The sequence below is a fragment of the Polypterus senegalus genome, chromosome 12, assembly GCF_016835505.1.
Source record: "Polypterus senegalus isolate Bchr_013 chromosome 12, ASM1683550v1, whole genome shotgun sequence".
Classification (NCBI taxonomy): Eukaryota; Metazoa; Chordata; class Cladistia; order Polypteriformes; family Polypteridae; genus Polypterus; species Polypterus senegalus.
In genome coordinates, this window is record NC_053165.1 from 147,372,219 (window position 1) to 147,387,672 (window position 15,454).

A 15,454-nucleotide genomic window follows, 5' to 3' on the forward strand; every position below is an offset into this window, starting at 1 on the left:
AATTCAATTTTCACACTTTGCCTTTCAAATTTTTTAGCTTTAACCGTTTGGATCTGCCACCTTACGAGTCATTTGAAGACTTGAGGGAGAAGTTACACATGGCAATTGAAAACGCCCAAGGATTTGATGGAGTTGATTAAAAGAATGTTTTTTTGCAAGCAAATTCTAAACATATCCACTGGTAATGCACCTTCCATTGTGGCAGATAAAGAAAAACCCACAAAACTGAAGATTAAGAACCTTTATGGATATTTGAGACATGGGGGTAAAAAAAAAAGTAAAAACAAAACTGCACTTTTTTTCCACATTCTACAGATAATGTCCCATAAATTGTTCTAGGAGCAAGTAACTTATTTTTGTAGGAGAAAATGGCTAATTCCATTGTTAAGTTACAAAAAGGCTTATATTTATATTGCACTTAATTGTAAGTTTACTGTTTTTGCTATGGTTATTTAAAGAAACTTGAAGTTGTTAAGACAGTCTAAAGCACAGTGCTATACAAAGTTTTTAAAATATGAGTGATTAACGTTGACTGTTTTTATTGCTGTGTTTGCCTCAGTTCTCAGCTGTTGAACAGCCAGGCAGAAAGTTACGAAGCAAAGTAAAGTGGCATTCACCTTGCATTACACCACACGTTATAATTTCTAGAACAGATCCTTACGATCTTCACATAGAAAGATTGATGTTCCCCTCATATTTTCTTTTTTTTGCCAGGGAAATGCAGACATGATTGGAACACACTATTGTCTACCTCACTTTTCTAATGAATTTTGAAAGAAGGGGTCCATCAAAACCTTTATCATCACCACTAATTTGCATTTCTGGGATTAAAGTTGGTAGCCTGACCTAATTAGGATTCTGTTCAAAGAATATCTTGACTGGGTAACCTGGTGAGTCCAGTGTTGCAGCTTCTAAGATTCTTAAGCACAATTTCAAGACAGTGGCTTTAAGGACTTTGTCGTTGACCTGCTGGCATTCCAGTTGAGTCCTTAATTAACTTTAGTGTTGTATTCCTGAAAGCTACATCATAAAAGTAAAATCATTATTTTCTATTATTGAAACTCAATATAATAAAAAAGTAATGAGGGGATTATATAGAAATATCGAATTAAAGATTGCTGTGCACACTTCAATAAGAACATTATAAACAAATGCTATCAGTGTGTATTTTTGTATGCATGTATATTAAGAACACTGACTTAAAAAAGGACTGCGATGGCCAACCACACAACAGTGATAACTTTCTGAGCTCATCAAAAACCTTCTAAAGTATTAAGTATTTTACCTGCACTGGAAGTGTTTCTGCAGAAGTGGAGCTTTCGATTTCATTGTACATTTTTAACTTAGTGACATTGCAAAACTGATATTTTGGAGTGTTTCCTGGAAAAGGGTCCAGTCTGTGCAGAAAGACATCTTTCTGTTTATATTCCAATGAGTTTTGACTTTGTATGCTGTGGACTAATTCTTAATCAGTGGCATTGAAGTGTCAAACATAACGTGTTGTAATCTAAAGCAAAAAAGGAGAAAGGAGTATCCAAATTGTGATATATTAATACATATTCTTTCTAAACCGGTATTTTATTCAGTGCACTGTAGGACATGTAGTTTAAACTTTTTCCTGCATTTAGGCAGTTTTTGTTTGTTTACATATTGCGTAAGGTTTAGTAAATGGCATCGCACTTCAGTATTAACCCGATGTTTTGACAGTAGGACAAAGCAATTTTTAAACATGCTGTTTACGGGGTATTCGAGTCTCAGTTTCCCTGAAGATCTCATTACTTGCAGAAGTTTTTAAAACCTCCTAATTAATACTATTTATATTTACATTTGATTTTTCTTTTGAACAATATTTTTCTAAGTGTACTTTGGAGCCACAGCCCATTTAAGCCTCACAGCACCAAACGCCTTTATGTTGTTTGCTCATTTTGTACAATTTCAGAATAGTGGTTGCAGTTTTAGCTGTGTGAATATTAAACCATTCATGTTTAGGCTTGAATCACAATTAGTCTGCAAACATTTTGAATTAAGCACCATTCCCAAAGCCAACCAATGGCCTAATTGTTGTATTTTTTAATATGTTATTAAAAATACAGATTATCATGTAACAAACCTCTCGATGGAGATAACTGCCAGCAGCCCTTTATTAAGTAATGAAGAGCATGTATGAAAGATTACTTGTTTTCCAACCACAACCTACAGCAGTGCCTTCTGGGAGATGCAATCGTTATGACTTATTTTCAAAACGATAGTACATCTTGCTTTGAGATTTTACTAGAAGAATAAGGGCAGTGTAGTGTACATATTTTTACAGTTGAGCAAATCTTCTATTTCTGTCTTTAGCTCATGTGACTTGAATTGCTCTTTCATTTTTTTTTTTTTTATCTGATACTTATATTTGTTATTCCTATGAGATGAATATGTCAAGTCTTACCCTGCCCAGGTTAGACTGTGTTTGTATAACTCAGAAATAATAGAGAGTTAGAGAAGAAGGCTCATTTCAGCTTTATGCTCTGCATTGTCCAGAGTGAAATGTTTGTTTTCAGCAACATGGAATAAGAAAGTGCTTACCAGATTCTCTTCAAATGGATGAGCATTTAACTTTGGAGTCTGAGAGACACTGACATTTGACTTACCAACAATGTATAAACCTGCTTTAGAATTGTGAGGTGGTTTCTGCAAAGGCTAAACAAATTGGCATAGAGCAAAAGAAAGGCTGTATGGCAGTGCAGCACCTTGGAAGAGAAAAATAAAAAAGAATGGCTGTGAAATGGCTGCTAAGTTACAGCGGTCTGCCAGTTCCTATGCACTACTGTCTTTGAATTTTTGCTTTCCATGTCACCATTATACCTTTTGACCACCTTTCTTCACAAAATTCTCTTACTACCCATACTGAAATCCGTTGCAAACTTGTATTGTTAATGTACGAACCAGCATCCCAATTTACATCAGATTTCTCAACCTCCTTATCTTCTGGGTAGAAAAGTAATGCTCAAATTATTATTATTTTTTACTAAATTAGAAGTATCCTCCAGTGTGAAAAACTGATATTTTTTGAATTACAAATTGGTATAGATGTCCTGCATTTCACGGAGTCCCAGAAATTCAATAAACTAGCTTTTAAATTAGCCGAACACTACTGTTTCACGGCTCAGCATCCAGATGGTCTAAAACTGCCTTGAGACGATGTGTCCCACCAAAGTATTCCAGACTTGTAAAAAAAATATATATATATATATATCTGGGAATGCCACTGTATTGTGTTTGAGTTGTGTTCCTTCCACTGACTCGCTACACTTTTAATGCTATACTGTTTTGTGATCCTTTCCTTGTTACCTTAATTGCATTACCATATCTGGTTTAGGTTAAACTTGTCTTTTAATGCTGCCCGATAATTTTAAAAATTACTTTTTTTAAATGTTTTTTTTAGCCAAAATTGCCCCAAAAATTTGCTAGGAAGTTTGTCAGTATTTTGCAATGTCACCCCCACTCTCTTAGTGGCCAAGGTGTTAGACTATGAATCACTGGATTGCCTGTTTAGTCCCCACCACTGACCCCCTGCATTACTCTCAGTGAGTCTTTTAACTATCCAGTGCTCAACATTATAGATGTACAGATGTTGTAGAACAAGAATGTGCCTTAAGATGGTATTAATGTTAAGGTAATCTATAAAATGATGATGTATTGTGTTCATACAGATCTTTGGCTGTTTACATTGTGTCCACAAATTAACATATTAAAATGATAAGCCGAATGCTGTTAATGAAGACTTAGAAATAGACTTTTATACATCTGTTTAGTTAATTTTATGTTGCTGTATTACTCTACTGTGCTGGTGCTGTTCCCTGCCTTGCTGACCCCCACAGACTTTGACATTTATTAAGACAGTCTGAGAATGTTCATGCTGTATTGTCCATTCCTTTAGTATATAAGACAATGTTTTTCTGAATTTGAACACTGCATTAGGCTGATTGTAGTTGAATTGTATGTTCAGTCACCTCATCTGATCCTGAACTTTAGATGAATGCTTACTGTTTATCCATTGTCCATTTAACCAATCGCCTTATTACATTACAGGTTTGTAAGGACACTTGTACACATCCATATTTGGTCATACTAAGTAAATTCAGAGTCACCATTCAACAAAAGCATTGTCCTTCAACAACTGTTGCACATACCTAACAATAATTCCGAATCACTACATCATGTATCCATGTTTTTTCCCATTTTTGTAATTCAGGGTGGGGCCAGACATTTCCTGGCCAAGTCTGGCACAGGGCAGGAATCCGCAGGTCATCACAGAGTACACTTACTCACACCCACTTATACTCCAAACTGAACTGCATGCCCTTGGCATGTGGGAGGGGAGCAGAGTAACCAAAGCGAAGCCACACACAGGCATGGTGACAGTGTGGCAACTCCAGACGGACCGTGACCTTGACCAATCAAGTCAAAGCCCAAACAAATATATGAATATCATAAAAAGGTTAAATGAAATATACATTTGACATGTGTTTGTTAAAATTGTTTCTGTATTATGTTTAAGTTATTTATCTTTTGTATTCATTTGTAGAAAACCCATACTAGAACTTATTTCTTCATATGCATTTAATGTTAAAACAGCCCTGTGGACATAATAATAATAATAATTATAATAATAATTTATTACATTTATATAGCGCTTTTCAAGGCACTCAAAGCGCTTTTACATACAAGGGGGGGGATCTCCTCAACCACCACCAGTGTGCAGCATCCACCTGGATGATGCGACGGCAGCCATAGTGCGCCAGAACGCCCACCACACACCAGCTTACTGGTGGAGAGGAGACAGAGTGATGAAGCCAATCAGTGTATGGGGATGATTAGGAGGCCATGACGGTCAGAGGCCAATGGGCAAATGGGACATGGGTCTGATTTCTCACCATTTTATCAATGGTAGATTTCTAATGTTTGAACTCCTTGAAAAAGTGAAAGTCTCCTTCTAGCTTTCAGTTGCTGCTGTTAGCAATAAATACAAAGCAAATCTTAAACAGATGTGACTTGCCTAGTTGTCCTGCGGTGGGTTGGCACCCTGCCCCAGGATTGGTTCCTGCCTTGTGCCCTGTGTTGGCTGGGATTGGCTCCAGCAGACCCCCGTGACCCTGTGTTCGGATTCAGCGGGTTGGAAAATGGATGGATGGACTTGCCTAGGTATGCCTATTTGTCTTGTAGTCATTAATTCAAATTACACTTCATCCTACTGAGGCTCACCTAAACCTTTGCCATTTGTGTTTTTGCTGGGAAAATGTTAGGCTTTAGGTAGAATGATATACGTACAACCTTTAATAGGAAGGGTCTCTCAAAAGTTGTTTGGCTGACCACAGCAATCTTTGTGTAGTAACCTGAAGTTCTTCCTTGACAACAAAAGCCTTGAATTTCTAGCATCATGAGCAACAAGAGGAAGACATTTTTTGGTCCCTGCTGCTATTCTTTTATTTCCAGCTCTGTCCGTCTGCTTTCAAATCTAGTGTGGTGGGGACTATCCCGGCAGCTTCAGGCACAAGACAGGACCCAGCCTTGCTCACACCCACACTCACCCCACACCATGGAACTGGTTTACAGATGTCAGTTGTACTGATGGTAGATGTTTAGACTGTAGGAGAAATGCATAGAAAAACACAGAGAGAACCTTCATACACTGGCCAGAATTTGAACCCAGCCTACCACTGTCATTTTTTAGTGTTAGCCCTGTGCCAGTTTGAGTAACACATAATTGGTTTGCCATGTCACCTTCAGGTGTCTCAATACATGTTTTTTTTTTTTAAATCACTTCATAATATGTATAATGTTTCTTATTGTCCATTTATCTAGGCATCGTGACACACTGTACTGCAAATGCAACAGCCTTTATAAAGATGATGATCTAAAATTGAATTGATCACTTTAAAATGTGTTGACTATTATGAAGAAATACAGAAACATCTTAATAATAAGCCACATGTTTTTGTAAGGAATTAATGCATTGACTTAACTTATTAGGCAAGTCAGTCATAGACTGCTAGGTATTTGCAGAATGATAGTTGGAGACGGCTGGGTAATTCAACAAGAAATTGACTTAAAGATTAAAGACATTTTCAGTAGCTTCACGGAGTACAGTTTGAAGCCCCTGCATCACCATTCAGCATTAGGAGGATGGACCCTGGTGACAAATGTAACCACACATTTTGACCTGCTGTGTGCTGTCCCCTGTACATATCATAACTCCATACTACTCTGTGCGAGTCACTTAACCTGTCAGGGCTCAAATCCTACAAGAATGGAAACAACTGAACTTTACCTTTAAAATGTATTTGTGTTTACTATGAAAAAGATATGAAACCGATCACCACCTTGACCTTGTCACTTCACTGGCTGGTTCTGGCATTGTAGAAATGCAGAGACAATTGTCAATTGCTTTGGACAAATACATGCATCAGCTAAGAAAATAAAACACAACAACACAGTGCAGTTTTTCAGCCCATTGCTGATTCGGATTGAGGTTTCTTTTAAACCGCTCTAATGGCTAACCCTTTGTGACGTGTACACTGTGCTGCATTGTCAAGATTTTCATTTTGAGCTGCACATCAAATCAGGTTTTGCCTCCAGTATGTTGTGGCACAGTTTTCTTGAAAACGTTTACAGTGTTTTATATGTTTACAAGCCAACCTCTAAAGAGTAACAGCCTTCACGATTGATTTTGTTCCTTGGATTACCTTCTCTTTTCCTTTTAACAAACAATGCATCTGATCCCGCGCCTACAAGCACTTTCTATATTTTAAACTTGTACTTCTTTACTTTCTAAATTATTGTTTTTGTCTTAAAAATACATTTAGCAGAATTACAGATGTTTATTTGGCGTATTACTCTGTACATTTTTGTATCTATGAAGAAAAATGGAAATAAATACTTTTTTATGTTAAAATAATAATAAAAAGGATTTATCATTAAACGATTTCTAAATCAGTGCTTTGAATTCCACATTTTCTGATAGGAGACTGTTAAATTGTGATGCCTTTCATGGTTGTACATGCATATGTTTTTGTTTACAAAAAAACGAGGGTCTTAATAACGACAGTTTAAAATTATTTAGTCCTCTTTAAAGTTGATCTGTACTGAGGAAAAGTGTTCTTGTGTTCGCACTTTTGCCACCGTATGTAAAGGAATCTTGTGCATCATGAGTCGCAGGACTGCTTTGTATTTTTCAGCATCTGGAATAATTCTGTATTCCATTAAATTGTATAAACTGAAGTTTTATAAGCATGCCAAAGTAAAATGTGACGGATAATACTGAGGAATAAGGAAAGAGCAATTCAAAGAATGACAAAATAAAAACCAATTGAAGCCATTGTCTTACTTTTGAATGTGTATGTTGCTCTGCTTTTAGCAGCTCTCTCCAGGCTTACTGTGAATCGCAGCTCATCTTTACAGTCCATTGTACTCCCTCCTTGCGGGTCAATTACCATTATACGTGGTGTGGAAGGAGATCTAGAAAGACAACGGAGACAATTAGGAAAGTCTACATAGAAATAGAAAGCAGGGATTAGCTCTTCTGCCTCAGAGTAAAAATAATATTGCTTATTTAAACAAATCTGTGATCCAATAAAAGGGATGGGGCGGCACAGTGGGTAGCGCTGCTGCCTCACAGGAGATTAGGAGACCCGGGTTTGCTTTCCGGGTCCTCCCTGCATGGAGTTTGCATGTTCTCCCGTGTGCGAGGGTTTCCTCCCACAGTCCAAAGACATGCAGGTTAGGTGCATTGGTGATTCTAAATTGTCCCAAGTGTGTGCTTGGTGTGTGTGTGTGTGTGTTCCTGCGGTGGGCTGGCACCCTGCCTGGGGTTTGTTTCCTGCCTTGCACCCTGTGTTGGCTCCAGCACACCCCCGTGACCCTGTAGTTAGGATATAGCGGGTTGGATGATGGATGGATGGGAAAAAAAGAGATAGGAGGTCAAACACAAAAAACAGCAAAATGGTTTGGAATTTGAAAAGGTACCAAAAACATTTAAAAGAATTTAAAAATACAGAAGATAACCAAAGCAGAAATTTTACTTTTTTATAAAACCTCGATTGATAGATACTGTGAGAGATGACCGGCAGTTTATCCTGGCCAACACCCCCATGCCACCAGGTGGAGTCCTTCCTGCAACATAGAGGTGACCTGAGTTTCCGCAGGGCACCATGGACATTGGAGTTTCACTTCACATCCCTGCTGCATAACATGGGGGCCACCAGGGGACACTGCAGGGAGGCACAATGATTTTTATTATAGCTTGGAAGTACTCCCTAGTCACGGGGGCCAAAATAATGGAGTACTTCCGAGCTCAAGAAAAAGGAGAGTTTTCATTGGACCTGGAAGTGTGGGTCAAGGACTATAAAAGGATGATGGGAAAACCCCAGCGGACTGAGCCGGAGTTGGGAGGAAGTGTGACAGAGCTGCTGGGTGGAGAGGAGGATTGTTTAGTGTATTGATTTATTGTGATTATTTGTATTATTATTAAGAATAGTGGAGGTGCTATGTGCACATTATTGTAATAATAAATTAATTATTGGGACTTTTACCTCGTGATAGGACGTATTGTCTGCGGGGTTCAGGGGTCAAGAGCGACCCCTACTGTCACAATAGATAAATAAAATAATAAACCACAAAAACACCCATCAAATACACACAAGGATTACAAAAAAGAAATAAAACTTGTGACTTGGCTAATAAGAGAGCAGTCACATTGAGGCATTATAATGATGTATTGTTTAAAGGAGCCCCAGTCATGTTTCTTGACACACTTTTCTGTTGAATACTGTAATTTGTTTGCTGAAAGTCCTCAGTGTTAGTGTGTCAGAGAGAGGATGTGCAGAATTGTTCATAATAGCACTCCGTTTTGTCTTCATTCTCTCAATCATGTTGAGGGTACTCCCTTAACTGAGCCTGCCACTTTAAACAACCTGTTGATTCGATGGGCTTCTTTTGAAGTGATGTTACCAGACCAGCATACCACGCTGGCAATCTCAGAGTTAGGGAACAGTTAAAGGACGTCACTACCAATCTCCCTTATTTATGAAGCCAACGGTGAAAAACACTGAACTTTAGAAAAAAAAAAAACACAAGCCGGTACACAAGTGGAGCTCAGACCACCTTTAGAGATATAAAAGCCAAGTTAAGCACAGCACCATCTCTGCTCCCCAATTAACCCTTTCCACAAAGTCAAAAGTGACACATCGATGGGTAAACCCCGTTCTTTTTAGGTAGCCAGCAATGGCTTGTGTTTACTCCACTCTTGCATTTCATTCCCAATTAACTGATCATAGCAATGTACCATAACAAGTATTGTTGAAAGACACTATAAAGCATCAAAAGTGGAGAAAGACCATATAACTTTCATGGTTTCTTATGTACAGAATGAATGTCAGTAAATTCATTTCAGATAAAATTATTTTTTTTAATTTAACATCAGCTCTGTTTTTTTGACAGTGTTAACAAGGCAGGCCCTCTGACTTACTCTGCACCCTGGCATCCATGTCTTCTGGAAATTGCTGCTGTGCAATTGTTAGCCACCTTTAACACAACAAGGATGGATGAAGTACGTAGGAAAGTTGTGTATGTTAGTTAGTTCCTTTAGAAGTGTGAATGAATATTACAAAGTAGGTGATTTCACTTCAAGTTATTATGGGATGTCACTTTCTGAGGTGGTACGTTTCAGCAGTTGCTTGTGCACTGATGCTGTGAAGTTGGCACGTTGGCTACTGTTTTATGTTTAAATGTTTTTTCTATGTATTCAGTATGTACCTTTGTTAACATTAATGCTTCATTTAAGTTCTGTACAGGTGCCGGTCATAAAATTAGAATATCATGACAAAGTTGATTTATTTCAGTAATTCCATTCAAAGAGTGAAACTTGTATGTTAGATTCACTCATTACACACAGACTGATGTATTTCAAATGTTTATTTCTTTTAATTTTGATGATTATAACTGACAACTAATGAAAGTCCCAAATTCAGTATCTCGGAAAATTAGAATATCAATTAAGGCCAATGCAAAAAAAGAATTTTTAGAAATGTGGGACAACTGAAAGGTATGAACATGAAAAGTATGGACATGTACAGCACTCAATATTTAGTTGGGGCTCCTTTGGCCTGGATTACTGCAGCAATGCGGCGTGGCATGGAGTCGATCAGTCTGTGGCACTGCTCAGGTGTTATGAGAGCCCATGTTGCTCTGATAGTGGCCTTCAGCTCTTCTGAATTGTTGGGTCTGGCGTATTGCATCTTCCTCTTCACAATTCCCCATAGATTTTCTATGGGGTTAAGTTTGCTGGCCAATCAAGAACAGGGATACCATGGTCCTTAAACCAGGTACTGGTAGCTTTGGCACTTTGTACAGGTGCCAGGTCCTGTTGGAAAATGAAATTTGCATCTCCATAAAGTTCGTCAGCAGCAGGAAGCATGAAGTGCTCTAAAACTTCCTGGTAGACGGCTGCATTGACCTTGGAGCTCAGAAAACAAAATGCACCAACACCAGCAGATGACATGGCACCCCAAACCATCACTGACTGTGGAAACTTTACACTGGACCTCAAGCAAAGTGGATTCTGTGCCTCTCCTCTCTTCCTCCAGACTCTGGGACCTTGATTTCCAAAGGAAATGCAAAATTTACTTTCATCAGAGAACATAACTTTGGACCACTCAGCAGCAGTTTTGTCTTCAGCCCAGGCAAGACGCTTCTGACGCTGTCTCTTGTTCAAGAGTGGCTTGACACAAGGAATGCGACAGCTGAAACCCATGTCTTGCATACGTCTGTGCCTGGTGGTTCTTGAAGCACTGACTCCAGCTGCAGTCCACTCTTTGTTTCACAATCCTCTCCAGGGTGCGGTTATTCCTATTGCTTGTCCACTTTTTTCTACCACATCTTGTCCTTCCCTTCGCCTTTCTATTAATGTGCTTGGACACAGAGCTCTGTGAACAGCCAGCCTCTTTAGCAATGACCTTTTGTGTCTTGTCCTCCTTCTGCAAGGTGTCAATGGTCGTCTTTTGGACAACTGTCAAGTCAGCAGTCTTCCCCATGATTGTGTAGCCTACAGAACGAGACTGAGAGACCATTTAAAGGCTTTTGCAGGTGTTTTGAGTTAATTAGCTGATTAGATTGTGGCACCAGGTGTCTTCAATATTGAACCTTTTCACAATATTCTAATTTTCCGAGATACTGAATTTGGGACTTTCATTAGTTGTCAGTTATAATCATCAAAATTAAAAGAAATAAACATTTGAAATACATCAGTCTGTGTGTAATGAATGAATCTAATATACAAGTTTCACTTTTTGAATGGAATTACTGAAATAAATCAACTTTGTCATGATATTCTAATTTTATGACCTGCACCTGTATTTTAGTTATATTTAGCTATGTTAATGTGAAAAGTCAATTGTTAACTTCCAGATCCACACATTCATTTCTAAATAAAGTTTCTTTCCTTCTTTGCAAGTTCAATCAGATACACTATTGACCTGTTGCTGCCATCTAGTAGACATGAGGCGGTGTTCTTTTAGTATTATTGTGTTAGTAAGAATTATTTAATGCTTTGAAATCTCTTCACGATTTTTTTTTTTTTGTCCAGCACCTCTTGACTTAACCGATATGAGAAATCCCCCACATATTGTAGCGGGGCACACATAGTTAGTGTTAAATGTCAGTTCTGAGTGCGTCTCCTTTCATTGTCCCGTTTGCTGTTTGTATGTGTAGCAGTTAATGCCTTCCACGTAAAGGAGGACGGATGATGGAAGGAGACCACAGCCGCAAACCTGGAAAACACCTGTTCTTAATTAACCAATCACAGCCGTCACATAGACTATTTAAGTAATGGGGAGAGAGAGAAGAAGGAGAAAGAAGACCATTTTGTTTCATCTTGCTTGCTGGTTTTTTTTTCTTTTCTTTCTTTCTTCCTTCCCATCGCGCCTTTTCACCAGTTTGCTTTTCATTTTGCCGGACTGTCTTTCAACCTCCATCTACTGAGACCCCGGGGTTGATTCACCATCCACCATACGCCGAGGAATCACGGTGAGGTTGCTCCAATGGCCGGGAAAATCAAACCACGCATTTACCGCTAGTTCAGTCATCCGTATTCAGGACATTTTTATAATCGGACTCAAGTTCACAATCATTCAGTTTATCAGTGATTTTGTTATTCGTGTTGTGTGTTGTATGTTAAAGGGGCAAGGGGGGGTTTTTGTTGTATTTATATTTGGTGGTGTCTTGTTGCTGGGGTAGAGGGATATTTATATCTGTTTTTTGCATGTCTTGTTTCATTTAATACATTTAATCCGTTTAATTTTACATCCTGCTTTTGTGTACTTCCATTTACACCGTCGATTGTGGGGAAAAGTTTAATTGGTTAGAAGTACGGCTTTATAGGTAGATTATTTCTCAGTAAATTATCCAGGCCACAGGTCTTGGAGGTGTAGCTGCCGGCTGGGTAAACGGGTCGGCCGTTACAATATGATATACTGTTCCACTCAGCTTGATTTCTAGGTATGCAAGATGTCAAGTTTTTTTGAGGTTTATTAAGTCAACTTTTAAAAATATTATTCTTAACAAGTTCACTTTTAAAAAGTCAACTTTTTGCTTACAGATGGACTTGTGTCAATAATATAACTTCATGTAAATGTACAGTTCGTACAGCAGGTTAAATTTTGAATTAGTGTCCTCCATAATATTTGAGGCAAAGACACATTGCTCCTTGATTTACCCCTCTGCTCCACAGTTTAAAATTACAAATCCAACAACTCGGATGGGATTAAAGTGCACATTGCAGACTTCAGTTTAAGGGTGTTTACATACATTTTGGTCACACCATGTAGAAATGACAGCCCTTTCTCTACATGGTCCCCAATTTCAGGGCACCATAATGTTTGGGCCAATTAGCGTCCTAGGTGTTTGTGATTTCTTAGGTGTGTTTCATGGCTGATTTATAAGATACCCCAGCATGCTTCTACCCTTTGGGGTCTGTAGTTGCTATTGTTCAACATTACGACAAAAGCTGTTCCAATGAAAGTCAAAGAAGCCATTATCAGGTCAGGTCAAGTTGGGCACATGCACTACAGCATGTTGCTGCACCCACCACACGACAAAACGGCTTAGGAGCCAGGTGTTACATGGGTGGTCTCTTGGCCTGGCCCAGCCACTCGGGTCCCCAACAATGAGGATCCTGCAAGCTGGTTCAGCCCCAGGGAAACGCGCCACATGGCTGTAGCATCATAACTGACACTCCCCCACAACCAAGGTAATGTGCCTCACTTGGGACTCCGTGAGCAACTGCTCATTCAACACAAAGTCAAACCAGCCATTATGAGGCAGAAAAAAGAATAAAAGTTAAGAGACAACAGTAAAAACCTCAGGATGACCTAAATCAAATGTCGGCAATATCATTAAGAAAGTGTGCTGGCGAGCTCAGTAATTGCAATGGGACTAGTAAGCCAAGGAAGGCATCCACTGCTGAAGACCGACGAATCCTCAGTATGGAAAAGGAAAAAAACCCAAATGCCAGTCCGGCAGATCAGAAACAGGAGGACGATGTGGAGGTGTCAGAGACGACTATCAGCAGAAGACTTCATAAACGGAATACAAAAAATCTATGATGAAGTCTCAAGCTAAATTTGTTAGCTGCATGAGAACATGATAGCTAGTGGATCATTGCAGCACTTTGTGATAAATGAGTATCCGCAAAATACTGAAGCATTATAATCTTTAGCTAATGCCGCCAAGCGAATGTCTTTAGTGTCTGTCGGTCAGTAAAGTTTCACTGAGCCATCATCTCTACACAAATTATGCTGTTTCAATATTTTCCATTTACTGATATGAGCAACATGTCACTTGGCCGCTTCAGTTGCATGGAACTGGAGAAGTGAGCAGACTGTTAGTGTGTAACAAGACCTATCACTGCATTCTGGTACAAATCATTACTACCAAATGTAATAAATAAAGGATACCATGAGTGACCAATTGAGTAAATAAATACATATCTTCTTTATATACCTTTCTTAACATCACTTCAAGAGAGACCCACCGACTATAAGCTAATTAAAAGGGCAGGCTCAGTTATGGGACGCACTGTGGGCCCCCTGAAGGTCACAACGAAGGACAGAACTAAAACACAACGGAGTGCCATTATGAACAACGCTGCACATCCTCCCTCTGTGACAGACCAACGCTGAGTACTTACAGCCAATGAATTATTCAGCAGAAGTGTGTTAGGAAATGCTACAGGGGGCTCCTTTATACCAACAGCAGTAAGCCTGCGTAATGCCTCCCTGTGACTGTTACTGCCAAGTCAGGGGTTTTCTTTCTTTTTGAATTTTCTTGCTTTATAGTCATTCCAATGTGTGATCAGACCAAAGTGTGTGTATGTGTAATTATTTACTTACTTACCTCTCTATCTATCTTGGTCATCTGACCCACCACATGCTGTGTCCTGCCATGAGGGGCTCTTCCTTGAGCACATATGACTTCAGGTTTTTCACTGTTTTGCCATCAAGAGAGGCTGTCAAATGAGTAAAAGAAAAAAATACAAATTGAAGTGACTGCTTTTAAGGTAAAACTGAAGCACTAAAGTAATTCATAGCTGAAGCCACACAGAGTGTTTCTTGGTTTAAAGATAAACGAGTTGGCAGATTTGTCAGGTCTTTTCAATGGGAGATTTTGAAAAGTCAAAACATTAAACAGTATTCTATGCTCAGGATATCTCTTATGAAAATGGAAGTGTAAGGACACATTTTATTGAAGGATAAGTGTGCCAAATTTAAACAAAACCAGTCCATTGGGAGTCAAATTGTTTCCTAAGCAAGACATTTCTCTCCCCGTTGGTACTTTTTGCATTATAAGCAAACACACCTAAAAAACACACACACACACACACACACTGAAGCCTTCATTAATACCAAATGAAATTAAGGAACAAATTGTTCACTTGATATTACATGTAAAAATATATAAAATACACGATTGTGTAAATCCCGGAGTCGTCTTCTGTATTTCTCATGCTCAGTTTAACAGGCCTTGGGCTCAGAGCAGATGTAGCGGCTCACCGAATTCAGACTTGGAGCGACTTTGAAGTGGAGTTTGCCTTTCCTCTTCATCTTTGTGTGTTGGTGCTATGTGCAACCACTGTGCAGTAGCCAGGCATCCTGTTCAGAATGACATGTCCATACACACATCTAGGCAAACGTCTGCAGTGGCTCGTCCGTTGGAGCAATAAATGCAGATGAAGCAGCAAAATTCTGAAAAGGAAAGTTCACCCAAACAACAGGAAGGTTTATCTCACTTTAATGGCAAACTACTAAAAGGTGAACCTCTTGCAATGATAGCAGAATTTCAAAGTATTGCTTGTAAATATAACACCTATTTTCATCAAATATCCTCCAGTATGCACACTGTTTGAAGATTACAATCCATT

The 15,454-nt window shown here is 38.9% G+C and overlaps 1 protein-coding gene across 2 annotated transcripts in view; it reads left to right on the forward strand.

Moving 5' to 3' along the window:
- The window catches only part of nedd4a (NEDD4 E3 ubiquitin protein ligase a), a 116,597-nt gene extending 112,700 nt beyond the window's left edge, over positions 1 to 3,897 (forward strand). For both annotated transcript variants that reach the window (XM_039770253.1, XM_039770254.1), the window contains exon 29: positions 38 to 3,897. In XM_039770253.1, coding sequence (XP_039626187.1) covers positions 38 to 140 — 103 coding nt within the window. In that variant the 3' untranslated portion in view covers positions 141 to 3,897. The remainder of the gene's footprint in view (positions 1 to 37) is intronic.
- The last annotated feature ends 11,557 nt before the right edge of the window (positions 3,898 to 15,454 follow it).